Genomic DNA, 18,704 nt, shown 5'->3' on the forward strand with positions numbered 1-18,704 from the left:
GGCCCTAAAAGACTCTTCTTTATATTTGTTTGTATATTTCCCTCCATTTTTTCATAGTTATACTTCCTTTGGGTCCAATGATGATATTATCATACTTGACATAACCTTACATGTTATCATATGATCTTACTAACCCCTTGATTAGTGAATCCCTTATTTTCTCTATCCTTTTCTTGTGCTCATTTCCCTCGATATGTTTCTTCTCTTGGGAGCATCTCATTGTGGAAATTTTCTTTTCTGGATGCATGTACACTTCTATTAAAAATATTGCTCTAGTTAAGGTATTTTCAATTTCTTTAGCATGGAGGCATACACTGCTCATCCTTTTTCCATGGAATATAAACACAGATTCTATCTATACATTGGAGTATATCAATGCCCTTAGTGATTAGTATGATTTCTAAGGTATACACAAATCTATGCATTTTTATTTCATGGCTTTTTATTGTCTCTCTTTTTTCCTTTTTCCTTTTCAGTTTCCAAGAGCTGTGAACAATTCCTGAGGGCTTGGTCTCTTTTTGGACCTCTTTATAAACTCAGACACTTTGGGAGGCCTGATCCTTGTTTTTTATCCTTCATTTGACTACCAGGAGTCTAGGAAGCCCATTCTTGATCCAATAATAACACACACACATCCTTATACCCATATCACCTTTTGGCTCTCCTTTTTTCAAGACATGGAATTCCCTTGAAGTTGAATCCTTCAATGGACTAACTAGTATGCAACACATATTTTCTTTCTAGACCATTTGGTTAATCTTTGATGGGTTAACTAGCATGCCACACACACTTTCTAGACTATTCAATTCCATCTTGCCTTTTTCAAATACCTTTCCCTATGGTTCTTTCTTTGTTCCTTTTCCTTTTGTGGTTCACAATAATAAACACAAACCTTATTGGGGAAGCAAATATACCCCTTTCTTTTGTAGTGCTTATCTCTCTTATTTTGACCCTAGATGTGATAAGACTCATGTCCCTTGGGGCCTTGATGATTTATTTCCTCTTTAGTCAAAATAAGATCTAGTATTTTTCTCTTGATCTACTTTACCATGATTTTAAGAAAGCTCATACTTCCGCTAAAGTGGGGGCTTAATGTATCATCTTAAAATGGACATACTTTCCCTTTAAGACTGTTGAGCTCCCCTCTTCTTCATGATTCTCTTCTTAGGCCATGGATATGCTCATGCACACACTTATTTTCCTCATTTTACTCTTCTCTCTTGGATACTTCTATCTTAACTCTTTGGCATATACCTTGGCTCTCTGTGGCACCTAGGATCTATCCTCCTAGACCAGAATAATCCCAGTTGACCTAGTCTAGACTAGGTTGACCCAAGTCAACCTAGTCCTCCCATGTTGACATAGTTATAGAATAGGTTGACATAGCTATTGATAGTTTTTGATCTGAAGACCCAAAAGTCCTTGGGGGTTTAATTAGCTAATGATTGCTATCCAATCAGCCTATATTTTTTTCCCAATCAAAAACTCATATATAAGGTGGCTTGGAGACATAATTTTCATATCTCATTAATACCAAGCATCTCATTCTCAAGATCTTCTCTCTAGTGAATATTTCATCCTTTTGCATTCAAGGAGTTCAAGAATTTAAGACTTTTCCAAGCATTCAAGAAAGGAGATTTTATCTAGCATTGGAGAATCCTTTGTGAGCATTTCCTCTTCAAGATCTAGCATACTATTGGCCATCAAGGGAGGAGATCTACATCAAATAATTCATCCTCTGCATTGATTCATATCCATATCCATGGCACCATGATAGAGTTACGATAGATCCATTGCAAAGTGTGGAGATATCCTACATTCCTTATTTGAGATCTATATTACATGCATATTACATACACATGGAAAAGACGAATCCTAACATTTTTCTTCTTCCTTACATTCCTTTCAATTTACATTTCTCATTTAAAATTAATTCCTTCACCTAGGGCTTGACCAAGGCAAGCCCTTGTCAAATCCAAACTCCCAAACCTTTCTTTTCTATGATGATTTGTAGGTTGGAAGAAAAAGAATTACAGATTTGGAACTTATGTTTTGTAAGAATTCTTGAGACATCAGATTCAAAGCCATAGAATATATTAACCTAGTTGTAGAATGTCCTTCCATGTTGACCTAGTCATTCAGTCTCAGATTTCTAGGAGATTTCTAGGTTTTGTACCTTTTGCTGCTTCATTCCAAAATTTAAAAATGAAAGTTCACAAAAGATTTAGATCCAAAAGATATCAAGTGAAAACACATCCTCTTTTACACATTTCAAGGTGAGTCTTTTACATTTAATTTCATTTCATATCTTTACCCTAGATTTGTATCTTAATTGGGAAAATTATCTTTACATAAAATCTAGATTTATATTTCCTAAAAAATTAGTTCAAATTCAAATTCCCATTGTCCTATTAAGGGCTTAAGAGAGTGTATCTCTTGGTATGGAATTATTTTTTACAACCCAGATTTAGCATTAGCACCCTTCTTCCTTTGGGTCCTAGCTAATCTAATTCAGATCATAAGTGGAATCATAGTTATAAATCCCCCTCTTCTCCTCACACACACATATTTGAATTACTTGGTGCTATGTAAAGAGGATGCCTACATCCTAATAAAGTCATTTCATTTCACCACCAAACAACATCTTCAGATCTTGATCTTTAAGTAATTTCAAAAATTTATTTCAAGCACTTAGCTGTGATACCAATTGTTAGATAACTGAGCAGGGGAAATGAATAAGTTATAACCAATTATCTTGTAGGGCTTATTAATAGTTAACAATAACTCAAGGTCATTAATATTTTAGACCATTAACTTGATAACTAGATCTAACATCATAACTTAAACTAATATAAACTTTAAATCAACTTGTCAACAAAATATAGCAAGTATCAAATTAATCATTCATCTTATACTATGTCATTGAAATTAAATACTAACATAAAGTAAACATGCAATACAATAATCATCGATACAATTTTGACATAAGTATTTAACATGGAAACCTTGTAAAGGGAAAAACCACACGGGAATTAACAACCAAAAAATTCCACTTTAGAAGTGAGCTCTATTAGGAGCTAGCCTTGTAAAAGGTTACATACACATTGATAATGTGACTTTATCTAAGGATTTTTACCAAAGATAATCTATACCTTATTACTCCTTGACATTTCAAAAGAGTGGCCCTCTCTAAAGGACTTACAAAGAACTCAAAAGAATGTGACCATATAGCAATTCAAAAAACTGTTAGGTCCACTTAGTTAAGATATTTTTCTACTACAATAATAAGAATGTAAGAGTGAAATTATATGTTAGGTTTTAGAACTACCTTTCATGTTTAGATCTTAGTTTCACTCAATCTCTATCCTTTTTCACTTTTCTAATCCTTTTTGGTTGATTCAGACACATTACTCTTTAACTTAGCACTTCATTTTCTTGATCTTCACAATGCAAATCTCCCTGATTCCTTATGACTATCTTCTTCTTCTTCAACTGGATCAACGGCTATGAACATTGAGTTCATACCTTAAATACGATTTTTTCTCCACTCCTCTAGAATATTCTAGGTTTTTTTGCTTAATCACAATCACCAAATCTTCATCAAGCTCAAGTACATTGAATCTAGATGCTCAGAAATATACTTTCACCTTGAACTCTATGCTCTATTTAAAATTATGAAATCCCCTTCATGAGATCTTCTTTGAATTTCTCTAGTCACTGATCTCATAACTAATTTATCCTTGAAACTTCTTAAACAATCTTTATTTTCATCAAATGTCAACCTCAAATTAAATGTTTTCTTAACTTGTTCTTCTTTTTTATGCTTAGTTATCTTTACATATTTCTTAGTCAATACTGGACTCGATTAACACTAAAATTTCTTGATTAACACTACATATCTTCACTTCTTCATTAGCTGCTTGGTGACAAGTGTAGTAGCTTAGTTAATATTGTGATTCTTCATTCAGTGACCAAATTATCTTTCTTATACATGATCTTCATCACTTAAACAAATCATCTTAAAAAACTAAACCAACCTTATATGCTTAGAGTTTGACTCATTCAAGTTCTCATTGAATAGCATACACTTATCAACACTTACATCATCATACTTTCTTCAATTTCTCTCCATCAATCAAATGATATCAAACTCTACTAAATTAGCATAGTGTCTAACCAATCAAGGCTTAATGTTAATGAAAGCATAATAACCAATATGAGTCTTTCACATACATCATATTCATTATTAATTGGGGCTTATAGGGATTTCACTTTCTTTCATTAGGTGTCTATGCAAGAGTATTTAGTTTAGGTTATCCCTATTTTGTGCTTTCTCCTATGTGTGATTATTTTTTGTCTTTCTTAATTTGAGGCCATGTTCATTCCCTTGGATAATTTTTTTATATTCATTCGATCTCCTAGTGATACTTTTATGTGTATCCAATTTATGGTCTTATTATATAGATTATTTTTTTCGGAGGATGGGGCATAGGTGTCACTAGTTTTGTTAGAGTTATTTGGCTTGGTATAGGGTCTTTGTGTTATTTAGTGGAACAATTATGGATTCTAGTATTTGATTTGGACAAGACCATTATTCCTTGCATGCTTCCCCTTGCCTAAGAAATTTTATAGAGTTGGGTTTTTCTATGGGATTCCTATTGTGGCCAGGGCTTGGTCCTTTGACTTGAGTACAAATAATTCTTCCTTGATCTCCTACATGGTTATTTTTTGGGGATTTCATTTTATTATTTTTCATTCTTTCCCACATTGTGTAATTCTCCTTCAAAGCTATTTGGCTTGCTAGGTTTGTATTTTCCTAGTTTTCCAATTTTGACAATTATTCTAGATGGGGCATCTCTCTCTCTCTCTCTCTCTCTCTCTCTCTCTCTCTACCTCAAGAATTATAATATTTTTCTTTTTTTTGGAAGAAGATTCTTCTATTTGGTTTTCTTTTCATTCTAGCCCTATTGAGATGGATGATTTCCTAGATAATTTGGTGGAGGCTTCTTTTTCTTTGAAGAATATTCTTTACCAGGGAGGCACTACTAGTAAAATAGTAAAATCTTAATTTGTTGATGGTGGTAGTCTCCTGTGGGGTTCTAGGAGGATGTGCCTATAGTGGGTCCATTTTGGATGGGATCATAGTGATATTTTCCCCTCTTTCCTTTATATAAAAAGATAGTTTTGTGTACAAGATTTAATGATTTCTTTTGAAGCCTATTGATCTCCTTTTCTAAAACTAGTGATAGAAAACCTATTGAGGTGTTATATGAGACTTGGTCTATTGGAATTTTGGCAAGTAAAAGGTTAACGGACACATTTTAAAATGCTTTTTATTTTTTATGATTCTATATTTTTTATAATCTTTTTGGAATCGCTGTGTGTTTCTATTGACACAAGTTTCCAATGTGACTTCATTTATCTGGTGTTTCCTTCTTTATCTCATATTGTGTCTATTCAAGTAGATTTATTTTGTAAAAGGTAGGTCACATATTTTCAAAAAAAAAATTCATTTGTCTTTCCTCATGACCCCTATGGTCTCGGCACATTGTTTTATTTTTCAATTTAATGGTTTGGGGTTCCTTCCTAAACCCCTATGTTTGTGTTCATTCATGTGATATTTTTTGGCTTCAAACCCTTGTTCTTGGTTGTTTTTGTTTTGATCAAAAGCCTTTTTAATTAAAAAAGAGCCTTATCTTTCTCGATTTTGACAATATCACAACTTGTCTGATCGCCCTATTTGTCAACCTACTTGGTTGTTTGTAGGGCTTTAACCTCCCTCCAAATTATCTAATTAGAATTTAGTTAAACATACTTTGACAATGGCATCAATTTTAATTTGTTCTTTCTATAATTTTTACAACATTCAAAAAATAATACAACTAAACATTCTATTGATCATTTTTATATTGATAAAAAATATTTATATAAACTTATAAGGAGGAGAATACGTAAGATTATAGAAGTCATCTTCTATTTGCGAGACTTCATTTGTTAATAATTAAAATGTAAAACACTTTGTACACAACTGAAAACAATTTTTCATATAGACTAATAGATGATCTTTTATTAATTTAAATAATATTTTATTAATTTTATGTATCCTAAATACTTTTATCATGACTATAGGATGTGGAACCAATCCCTCTCACAATTAAAATTACAGTAATGATCTAAATAACATACTTTGACAATGACATTGTCAAAGTATATTTTTGAAGTAATTGACTGCTATCAATTACTTAGAAAACATACTTTGACAATGCCAATCCTTTATTGACTATGCCAACCCCTGACAATGGCATCTTAAATGGGAAACAATAATTGAATTTAACTTCATACACTATGAATTATTCTAAATAATTCAATTCTAATAATAAGTTGCAGGAACAATCATTGTCAGAAATTAGATTCCACTAATGATGGAATCAATATACTCGACAAGGCCATCCCGAAATAATTCCAATCTTAAATATCTAGTCTCAATCCACAAGTTTATATTCAGACTCATTATGAATAAATAAAGAACCAACTTTGTGACTGTCCTACAGAAAATTTAACAAAGCAATCATTTTGAAAACCAATAGCAGAGACTACCTAGAACTTTGTAAACAATGGCTTATTGATTACACACATTGATAAATTACACAACAATATTCTTTGTAGAGACAGACTAATCATAGCGTGTTCATAGCGTGTTCTACAGAGTCAAAAAGACATAATTGATGGCAGTACGTTTCAGAAGGGCAACTGTCGATTCATGAAAAGCAGTCAGCTTAACTTATCTAAATTCCTCAGCAGTGAGAAAATTAAGAAAATTTCGTAATCCATATTTACGTGTCCCTACTACAATATCTATGGACACCATGCCGGTGGGCGAATAAATTAAGTCGGCAGTTATTTCTCCCTTGACAAGACCTGTAAAAACATGCACACTTTTCCCACCAACGACGGCGGAAGTCGGAAGGGCAACTTCTTTCTCATTGGTTGAGAAATCTCCTTAGCAGTAGATAACTTTGCTTTGTGGCCTTTGGCGTAAAGCCTATATTTCACTTTAATCCTCATACATATTCTCTACATAACGTTTTCTAGACGCTTCGCTACAGTTCAGAAGAACCCAATAAATTGAGAAGGACCCTGCTCATTTCTTACTGATTAAGGGATTTTCTCAGAAGTGTAAGGTTCTGTTCATGTTGTTTGTGTATAATAGCAGTATTTCATTAATTGCCTGGTTTTTTCAAGGCTCTGGGTATACTTTTTCTAGTGTTTGAACGCCATAATTCATTGAGATAACAAGATCCATTCAGGGTTTCTTGTTGGAAAAGGGTTGAAGAATTGTTTGTTGTTTTGAAATTGTGTGGCGTGGTGTTTTAGTAAATAGACGGGTCGAACTTTTTTTGGGAAGATCCGGTTGACATTTGGCCAGATTAGTTGAAAAATTCATTTGGTGGTGTGGTGAATTCTTTTGGTGGTGAGGGGAATTGTTTGTAGACTAGAGAAGAATATTGGTTTTGAGGCATGGCACCAACCAGTTTGCCTCCGGGGTTTAGGTTTCATCCCACAGATGAAGAATTGGTTGCTTACTATTTGAAAAGAAAAGTTCATTCCCAGAAAATTGAGCTTGAGGTCATTCCTGAGGTTGATCTTTACAAATGCGAGCCGTGGGACTTGCCTGGTAAGATGATTACTTGTTAAATTTTAGTTTCATCTAGCCTAAGGTTTGATTAGATTATATTGAAACTTTTAATTTTTTTAAAAGGGGTTAATTTTTTTAAAATTGTCTATAATTAAATTTGTATAAATCGAGTAGTAGCATAAGGATTGGTGATCTTTTAAAGAAATCTAATATCTCATCTCTACACTTTTCCATTTAATGAATGTTCAATTCACAATTTATTTCTCAATTCACAATTTATTTCTCATGACATACTAGTTATTGTGAACCAGTTCAAATTAAAGATAATAAATTTAATTATAAAACTATACAACTGAATTCTAATAGTAATATTGTTGTTTACAAGTTGATACTAAATCTTATAGATTAGAATTTGGACCTCCGACTCTGATGAATGATTTCTGAAGATATAATTTTTAAATTAGTACTAAATCTGAATAATTGATAGCTTGGAATTTGGACCTCTCACTTAGTATGTAACGTTTTGTAGGTTTGTATTTTTCATAGTGGGTTGTATTACTAGGAGTTCATAGATCCACTTTCCAAGGATGATTAGTGTTCACTATTTATTGGGTTTTCAAATATCAGTTAGGTCTTAAATATGATCTTCCTTTTTAAACCCTAGGGAACAACCACATGAAACTGTTTAAGAGGTTTTGAGTGGGTTGTTCTTTTTCTGTTTGTTTTGTTTAGGATTAAAATATTTTTTGGGTTTTTACAATCTTTTGCATGATTGTTCTATGTGCAAATTTGCAGATAAATCGTTTCTGCCAGGAAGAGATATGGAATGGTACTTTTTCAGCCCAAGAGATAGGAAGTATCCAAATGGCTCACGAACAAACCGGGCAACAGAAGCAGGTTATTGGAAGGCTACGGGAAAGGACCGCAAGGTTACTTCTCATACGCGCTCCATTGGAATGAAGAAAACTCTTGTTTTCTACAGAGGCCGTGCTCCTCATGGCAGTCGAACTGACTGGGTCATGCACGAGTATCGTCTTGACGAGAAGGAATGCGAAGGCTCGGGATGTTTGCAGGTTCGAATCCCCTTGCTTTTTCAAGTTCTAAGTTTGATGAAAATGTCTATTTGTGCTTACTTTGAATAAATTTCTTAGGACATGGCCAGATACATTCAGTGTTTTCTCTATGATGTCGACATGGGAGTTCATGTCTTTTATATATGAAAAACTGTAGATGGCCCATTAGGGATCATGCCCAGTTCAAAAATATAAGAAAAGTGAAAGAACTCGGTGAAATTGTCTTTAGGGTTAACTAAAGATTACATAACACTTCTACTCTGATTATTCACAAATGTACATATTATTGAAAATATTATAATTTAATAGACGAAAAATAATTAAAAAGTATATTTGTATATTCTATTTCAAGGAAAAAATTAGAATGGACGAAGGTTAGATTGGGTTGGTGAGATTGAAACTATAACATCCTATTCTAGCTCATATAATATTAAGGAGAGATTAATGATTTAATTCATTTTAGTCTTGGAATTTACTATTTAGTGTGTTCGTTAGTGGTGATGCAAAAGTTCAAGCTTAATCTACCAGACTATAACGTTCACGGACCTCAACAGAACTGTAGCTTACTATCTTTAACTATAGTATGTTGTAAACATTTTGGAAGTTTTATAAATTATTTATTTACTTTGCTAATTCATTGTTTGATAATCTGAAATATTGATGAATAAAATCCACTGTCAAATCAAAATCTTTCAAATTAATTACCAGAACTACAGATTCACAATAATATATTCTCACAGTTTGACTGTCAGAAGTAATTCTTAAGCTACAGGTTGTAAAACAAAATTGCTAAAAACTTAACCTTTCTACGCATAATTGATATAGTTTGATCTGAGATCTGCAGGATGCATATGCTCTGTGTCGAGTATTCAAGAAAAGTGGACCAGGGCCCAAAACTGCCGAGCAATATGGAGCACCTGTTGAGAATGTGAGCAGCTTTTATAACGAGAACATGTTTGTGGATGAAATATTATCTCCAATAACTCAGGAAGAGGAGGGCGGTCAAACACATTCAAGAATTCCATCAGAAACGTCCTCTGAAGTTATAAATGACAGTGCAGCTACAAAGAAATGGTTACAATTTCCGGCTGATGAATCTAACAGCTGCAATGTTTATCGGTCACCCAATGAATCTACAAGCTATCCTTGCGTAAGATTATCTTATTTTTCAGCTGCATTATATTGATCCTCGCAATTGTTTATTAAACATAGCTATGCTGATGTTATATCTCTACTATAATTAGTACTCTATAATAGTAAGTTCAGCTTATATACGTAATACGTGGTTTCATTTTCTGATCGGTTTTGCAGGTTGAGAACAATCCTGCATTTGTCTGTGATGCTTCAATACCAGAGGATATTGACGGTCTTTCACTTTCTGAGTCAAGAATGATTGCTAGATATTACGAACAAGTTAATTCGTCAGTTGTGGATGATTCAAGATTAGTTGAAGAACTCTACTTGAAAGCACAGGAAGCACAGGCATTACAAGAGAATAATTATACAAACCAATTCATAAATCATGATTATGAAGGTTTTCATAAACCAGACTATCTTCAACTTTCTGATCTCCTCTCGGAGGAAAGCTCACAAGATCACCACAAGAAAACCATTGCTGCAAAACAAGAAGATGGCGGGTTTAGTTTATACGACTATGGTTTACAAGATAATTGTTATGGTGGTTACTTTGAAATGCCTGAGCAGCCTCTCTTCTATAATACTTTTAGGCGGCAAGAATCAGACCCAGAGGTGAGCTTTCATGCAATTGTTTTTGCGTATTAATAATGGGAAATTATAGAGCCAGTTCCTTGAACGATTATAGTTCTCTTTAATTTATCTATTTTATTGAAAAAAATTCTAATAAGCAACTTCTTTGAAAACGCTTACATTTCGTCTCTCTTACTTATTTTAATTTAAGACTTCCTTCACTATCTGATGTGCAGGTTATCTTAAAATATTTAAATCCGGAAGCTTTTTCAGGAGCCAACATCCTCAGTGCAGAAGGTACGCTAATTTTTTAGAATTATGTTTACGGTCATCTTTAATCATATAATTGTTTCATTTGAAATAATAATCGCATTTGGAATAATAATAGTAATTTCTAGTGTAATTCATGTTTAGGATATCATCTTTAGTCATCATACATTAACGAAGAAATTAAGCTTGGTAAAATAAGTCAATTTTTATTATATAATATTTTGAACTTAGAAATCAAGCTTTAGTGTGATTGTAAGAAGTCTGCCATTCTAGACCACTAGTACATTTTCATTCATATGATATTCTATACTTAGCGGCTAGTGCATTGTCATTCATTTGGTATTTTGCATCTTATGAAGAGTCACAACGTTCCATTACAATTAAAACGCTTCATCGATCTTTTCTCTAGTTTCAATTGTATTGAATATGCTAATTTTAAATATGGATGAATTGTTATATTATCACTATTATTAAAAATGTAATTTCTGTAGACGATTTTTATTTGATAGATAATGTGGCTTTGACGTCAGTTTTATGGATATCGGAAGTATGCATTTATAACATAAAATGCCTCTTTATCAACCGAACACACTAGCATAACAGAGAAATTGTTCAGATTCTGTCATGCGCATGTTGGTTCTTCTAATTTGTCACCCCAATTAAACAATAACGACTTCATGATAACAAGTTCTATATAGGAGCTGTGTAGGATCTTCCAAAGTTTATCGTGATTGTTCTGAATTGTCAACCGTATCTTACCATAACTTCTATTAATGTTCTTAATAGGAATTCATGTTCTTAATAGGAACTGTTTAGGATCTTCAAGATTCATGGTAATTGTTTTAAATTTCTAATTGAACTAAACAATTTCTGCACGATAGCATGTCCTGTATAGGATCTGTTTAGAATCTATGAAGCTAATCCAATACCAACTTAGGATGGCAAGTAAGGACTATTTAGGATCTTGCAAGTCCACGACTGTTCTAATTTGTCAACTCAATTCAACAGTAGCTTTTATATGATAGCAAGTTCTATTGAGAGTTGAACTTTACCAAAAATATTTCAAATAATTCATACTTATTTATGAATCTAGTAATTTTAGTTAAGAATCTCATTAGAGACTATTAATTCATACTACAAATTTTAAAAGGAGCTGTATCATTTATTTCAACAATCGTCTTCTAAACATGAGTGGCCTAGTTTCAAGCTTATGACTGAACTGTTAACTGCTAATTGAGAGTTGAGATGATTATTTATTTCAAAAGATGCACATATTCAAGAACTCCAATAAAATATATTAAGAATCTCATAAATAACTAAATATTATACATTTTCAATTGTTGGACACATTCCAATAAATTCTAGTCGTTTGTCAAATATGTGCTAGCAAACTCTACAATATTTCTAGAGTCTAACATTTGTCTCAAAACCCAGAGTACCATTTATCACACTTGTAAACACTATTTGTTTTTAACGGTAAATCACACTTGTTGATTTTGTCGAGGTTTATTAAAATTATTGTTTCAATAATTGTAATTTCAGAGACTTGATTGCTATAAACACTATTCAAAATTGAATGATAGGCATCCTAATACTAAAAAGCGTGATGCCACATCAGTGTTAAGAAAATTAATATATCTTTACTATTGATATGAAATTGTAGAAAAAATGAGGATACTCAATTAATGAACTGTGCTCTTCACTAGATGTTTAAATATATTTTGGTTGCATTATGAATCTGCTTCTTTCTGTTTTAGTTTTAGTTTATACTTCATTTTTCATAATTGCACTTCCTCGTTAAACGGCTTCATTTGAATTGTTTTCAAATCTTATAGTACATTTTTTCCACTAGTACTTTAATTCTATAAACTCTATTTCAAATGCTGACAGGACGGATTCACAGCTTTAGTGACAACAATCGCTCCCTGGCGCGGACAAAAACTGAACCATATAACATTCCAGATGACACTGGTGGTGGAAGATTAGAAAGGAAAAATTCCATTGCTGAATATCGGCGTGAAACAGTAAATCTCGACAGGAGAGTTGAAGGCAATCCATGCATTCGTACAATTGAGAAGAAATCCTCTGAGATAGAGATGCTTCTGAATGTTATCGAAAATGGTCTTTCTCTTGAAGAGATACAGGCAAACCATGAAAAGCCATCTGAGAACTACAACCACCACCAACAGTTACAGTTGGGTATGTCAGAAAAAAGTACTCCAGCAGTTGAAGAACTGACAGAATCAGAACCTGAACTGAAAAATACTGCAAGGAAGGATGGGATTAAAACTTTAGACATGGTCTCAAGAATGGGAAGGCTTTCCGTTTTGGGGAGGGCTAAGGCACAAGCTTATCTGGCTTCATTGAATCCAAACAACTCTACTTTTGCTACTAGACTAGGTGCTTCTGCTGTGAGTTCAGCTGTTCCATGGCTACTTTACAATGGAAAAGTAAGCTTACCTGGATCCTACGTGTCAAAAGGAGGTTTAAGGCAAAGAACACTGAGCTCCAAGTCAGAATCTATGCTTTCTGACGTGGAAGAGAAATCTGTAGACCATGTGGCAGACAATGCCTGTCCCAAAAGCAATAGCTTGGACAAAAAATGTGGTATACTAGATGGACTCTTTCACCGAGGAAGTAAAACATCTCTGACAACTTCAAGTGGAAGCTTTAAGCTGGTATGCCTTTTGGTCGTTGCATTGTTTATCATGTGCTTCATCTTTCTGCATGGGAAGGAGAGAAATGCTAGGGTTTTCTCCACTGTTCTCTAGGGATATCACATAATAATTGCACAAATATATCCGTGCACGATTTGTCAGGTACTGTTTCAGAACTTTGTCTCTCTAGTGGAGGCTTACATAATGTATTGTTAGAAGTATGGAGGAGGCTTTCCTTATCATGAACTTATCTATAATTTATAAAACATATTATATGAAACTATATATATAGTTTATTCAAAGTGCAGGCTTCTTACTTTTAAGAACCATGTTATTCTTGTGTGGACCTCTCAAGAGAATTTATTTCCCACTTTTATTTACATTCTCATTACTTTTGGAACTAAACAAGCCTTATTGAAGAATGTTTAAATCTATACAGATTGTTTTAATATATTTGAGTTGTTTTATTCTTATCTTTCAAATGTTGACTGGAATCGACCGCATTCTTGAGACCCAGCCAATTCCTTTCTTTGCTATAATTCCTTCTTTCGCTTTCACTTTAGTCTTTTGCTTTAGGAATGATGCATTTCACAGTCACTATCTTATAATTGTCACTTGTACATTTGGTATCCTTTGACTGTGCTTTCTGCCCGGTGCTAAGTCGGTGCAAATTCGATTGTATCGATTGCATGCAGACGATTTATCTGAAACTGGAAGAATCAATGGTAGTAGCTTTTGTTTATAGTCTTCTGAAGATAAGATGCTTCCATAACTTTTTTATAACACAACATTATATTGTTTTAGATCTGGCCCACAGGATGGTTCTGCTGATTTACTTTGAGACTCTCAGGCCTTTCATCATCCTGTTTTGTCTTTCTCATTAAACATTTATTTATAACTAAGCATGCCCGATTCGCACCAGATAACCTTTTTCTGTTTTGTATTTTTATAAAAAGTGAACGACAGAAGGCAGAGCAAATAACAAAAAAATATGAGATTAATGAGTAAACCAGTATTTGCTTTTAAGCATGGAATGATAAGTGCTACTCAGAAGTGGCGTGTACTTTTAATGCTGCTTTATTACATTAATGAGTAGCTATTAATTATAATAGTTTTCATATATCTTTGTTATGTTATGCTTTAATCTGCCTTTGCATTTCAGGCTTGTAATGATTATCTTTATATTTATAATGGGATTTGCATGATTACAGTTAACGTATTTCTCTTTAGTTTAAGTAAATATTTTAGTTGATGGATAATAGTATACGTTGTTTTTATTCATATTATATTTATATATCTTGTTTCAACATATTTAAGTCGGTGAGATCTTTTTTAAAATTATAATATTTTGAATTTTGAATTGAAAAGTTATTATAAGAGTACTAGTTATCATTAATATTATTTTAGTCTTAAAGAATATCCAGGATATATTTCTAATTTAACATTATTAGAAGATTAAAAATTGTATATTCTAATTTTTGTTTTTTAAAGTCTATTTCAATGCTATTTTTAGTTTCTAGTGGTTTAGAGTTAGTACGCACATATTATTTGATCTATTTTTATGTGTTTACTTTTTGTTGATTTGTTATTTATGTTATTTTTGTCAATAATTGAGGTATTGTACCAAATAAGTGATGCAAAGGTATAACTTATGTATCCTAGATGGAAATCAACAATCTCAAATATTTATATCTCTAGGTCATAGCCATGCAAAATAGCTTGTTGAATGATATTGTTCTAATTCAAGGGGCATGCAATGTTTCTATAAAATATTTTGAACTATATACATTAGCCCATATTACAAAATAATTGATGTTATTGAGTTGACCTCAACAACAAACTATTTAAATAATTATTTGCATGCATATAATCATTATAATCTCAAAATGACTTTAATGAGAAAGGACTTCCATATACAAAACATTTAATTTATATTTGTAAGCTATAAATATACATCCTAAATCTAATATTACCCTAGGAAGAATTTTGTAAACTTAGGGTTCAGCTGAGAGTATCTTTATTATATAGAGAATGACAATATAACTTTATTTATTGATATGTGCAAATGAAACAATGATCTCTCTCTCTCTCTCTCTCTCTCTCTCTCTCTCTCTCTCTGTCTGTAGTTCATCCCTTACCTACTATTTGTTTATTGAAAAAAAGTTAGAATTTGTTTGATATTGTTTTACTTGAACATCATGTTTAGTCTCACTTATATCTATTGAAATGAGATCTAACAATTTTATTTAATGAAGAAAACTAGTTTTACAAGGACTAGAAACCTAAAGTCAAGAAGAGGGTAAAATAAATAATCTCTCTCACTCTCTTAGATTTTAATGGATGTGGCATCATTTCCATATTATTTGTTTATTGATATTGTTTTGAACTTTGTGTGATATTTCTTTACTTTAACACTATGTTTCATCTCACTTTATATCTCTTGCAATGGTACCTAATGGTTTTGTTTAAAGGAGAAAACTAGTTTTACAAGAACCAAAAACCTAAACTAAAGAAAGGAATAACATAAATAGTCTTTAATTTTTTTTAAAGCATTTGTAACCTATAGGATAGGCTAATCTCTAGAAAAAATGCACTAAAGAAAAAATAAAGTGAAATTAGTATCATTCCAGATTCATGAAAATGTAATGATATTTTTCCAATTTTTTTGTTGTTTTTTATTGGAAGCTATGCAGATCGTGAAGATCAAATGCTAATATTTTTGAAAAAATCCATGATATATATATATATATATCTAATTGAAAATTGGTCAACTGTACAATTTGTAGGGAGGATAGTCATGTCCTATAGATGCAAGATAATGCATAAACACCCTAGCTAGAAAACATTACAAGTCACGAACCACAAACCCCCCCATCCCCCACCCACCCCAAAAAATAAAAATAAAAATTCCTAATAGAAATGCTACAACATCCTAACCAACTTATCATTTTTTTGAATCATAACTTCATTAATTTTCTTAACTTTCTTAAGTATACTAGATGCATTGGTGTCATACAGTTATCATTTTTCCAAAACCCTCATTTTTCAAATGAAGAAGGGAAATCTCAAGAGCATCCATGTTAGAATTCACATTCTTTATAGGATCCTTGTATCTCTTTCAAGCATTTTCATTCATATCCTTATCCTTCTTAGCCATGTTATTATTGATTATAGGGGAATTTCCCTTAGAAATATCATGAATTTTTTTGGCAATGTCATTAAAACCTATAGAGATTATCACTAGTATTGTCCATAGGAAATTTATGGAAACCACCAAAATAGTCAATCTATGTACCTTGTGCAATTCATTGTAAAGAGCCTTAATGTGATATCCATAGTCCCCTTTTAAGGCTTTCATCCCATTTTCTAGGGATTGTGTTTTAGCAAAGATAATATTAAGGTCCCACTAGACATATTGCTCTTCTCTTAGAGATAATTGATCTTTTGTACAACTCAAGTAAAAATGAAATTTTTACTATCCACCAAATTTATCAAACTGGCATTAGTAATCAAATTATCAAGAACTAAGGAGACCATCTTCCTCAAGGGGTAAACTCACCATCCTTAATGGGTTTAATCATGTTTATATAAACATCCTCCACAGGCTTTCCAATATCATTTTGAGAGACATTATTTCATAAGGTGGTCTTCTTGTTGACATTGATTAATGGGGCATGGAATTTATTTTTCCCCTTAGCACTTGACATAGAAACAATAGGCACCCATTTAACCTTCATATCTATATTAGGGTCCAAATCTAGAACATGTGTAGGATCATCATCTTCATTAGATAAAAGAATTCTCTTTTTTCCAATTGAGCTTGTGACTTTTGGCTTGGATGATGAGGGTCCCTTTTTTAATAGATACAAAAGACATTGTTGCCATTAGATTCCACCTCCTCATCAAAAGAGGTATCCCCATAATGGAAATAGATATTTTTCTTAAGTTCTATGCCATTTTTTTGTAAGATTTTAGTCAACATAGAGACCCCTAACACTTTCCATAGTAAAAAAAATTAATCTCTTAGGGATAATAGTGTAGGAAATACTATTCTTATGGTTTATAATACTATTTTTCTCTCAAGAAGCCATATTAAAAGGAAAAGGAAATAAATTTCTAGTGTGTAAACTAGTTTTAAATGACAATGTGATATCTAGAGATGCTACAAAATTTACCTATGTTGGGGTAGTGCATAATGGGCTATGACATCCTTTCATGGCTTCAAAAGTGAATTTTTCTCCTACCCACCATCCATGTTATTTTTCAACTTCTCCATTTATTTTGGAATGAAAATGTTTCCATCATTTAGATTTCACATTTATTATCCATATAAAATGTCATAGGGATGATCAAATTTCAATGTTCCATAATTTTCGGATGTTAGGTTTTAGAATGAATTATTTTCCCGCTTTTGGGCCTACTATTTTGGTCTTCAAAATGGTAAACTCTTAAATTACATTTAAACTAGGTCCATTCCTATGGGTTAAGGTTAGTTGGGATTTAATGCTCCCATATTGGCCTTCTCTAGAAGTTTGTGCCCTAGATTTCTATATAAAGAAGCCTTCTTCCCTCATTTTCACATCTACAATCCATCCACCTATTATGAAGTTTACAGTCACAAGTTTTATGAAGTGAAGATCTACTATCCACCAAGCATTCAAGCATTCAAGCCTTTAGGTGTTCAATCATTCAATTCATCAAGGAGGTCCATTGTTAGCCATTAAAGGATTTAAGCTCCATGGAGCACTCTTGTTGAAGATTTCTCCATCCATATTCATCCAAGCCTCTTCTTATGCTAATATCCATTCAATATTCATGTTGAAAATATAAGAAAATTGATTTGAGACATCCTACATTAATTTGGAGCATCTATACTTGTGGATTCAAGGGTTCGAATCCCCCATAAGGATTTCAACATAAGTAAGGTGAATAGTTCCATTTACTTTATCTATTCATATTATAATTTCAATTAAATTTCAAGGTTGATTCCAAACTAGGGTTTGACCAAGGCAAGTCCCCCATCTAAACAAAAAAAACTATTTTTCTTGTAGTTACAGGTGTGGAACAATGAATTGAAGTGTAGATTTGGCTCTTTTCGTCAAACTTCTGGTATTTGTAAACATAAATTTTATCAAAGCAGTGTAGGTCAAGATTGACTTTTTGGGGCACAATTATGCCTTGATATCTAGGGTAAGGTCAACCTATCCTCAAATAAGAAAACAATTTCAGGGTTTTGAAGATCTCACAACTTTGGTTCTAAGATATGGAAATTGATAGTTTTTGAGATTGGTTGACAAGGTTTTCAGCTGATTCTTTTTTGGAGGTAAGTATCTTTTGCTTCTTAATTTTAATATTAGTCTA

General features: G+C 32.4%; 1 protein-coding gene across 1 annotated transcript; it reads left to right on the forward strand.

Annotated features, from left to right (window-relative positions):
- The first annotated feature begins 7,097 nt into the window (after positions 1 to 7,097).
- On the forward strand, positions 7,098 to 13,645 carry LOC149541711 (uncharacterized). Its single transcript, XM_089796841.1, has 6 exons — positions 7,098 to 7,675; positions 8,432 to 8,709; positions 9,554 to 9,859; positions 10,021 to 10,458; positions 10,653 to 10,713; positions 12,577 to 13,645. The coding sequence occupies exons 1-6, from the start codon at positions 7,519 to 7,521 to the stop codon at positions 13,455 to 13,457; spliced, it is 2,121 nt and encodes a 706-aa protein (XP_089652967.1). The 5' UTR covers positions 7,098 to 7,518; the 3' UTR covers positions 13,458 to 13,645.
- The last annotated feature ends 5,059 nt before the right edge of the window (positions 13,646 to 18,704 follow it).

Source organism: Cupressus sempervirens, chromosome 8 (genome assembly GCF_028749045.1).
Source record: "Cupressus sempervirens isolate cs-2001-9-10 chromosome 8, ASM2874904v1, whole genome shotgun sequence".
NCBI lineage: Eukaryota > Viridiplantae > Streptophyta > Pinopsida > Cupressales > Cupressaceae > Cupressus > Cupressus sempervirens.

Excerpts from the sequence above, each read along its gene's own strand:
- LOC149541711 (XM_089796841.1), top strand. The coding sequence starts at position 7,519 with ATGGCACCAACCAGTTTGCCTCCGGGGTTTAGGTTTCATCCCACAGAT. Across the intron at positions 8,710-9,553 it reads AAGGCTCGGGATGTTTGCAG|GATGCATATGCTCTGTGTCG; the intron begins GTTCGAATCCCC and ends TGAGATCTGCAG. Across the intron at positions 10,714-12,576 it reads CAACATCCTCAGTGCAGAAG|GACGGATTCACAGCTTTAGT; the intron begins GTACGCTAATTT and ends AAATGCTGACAG.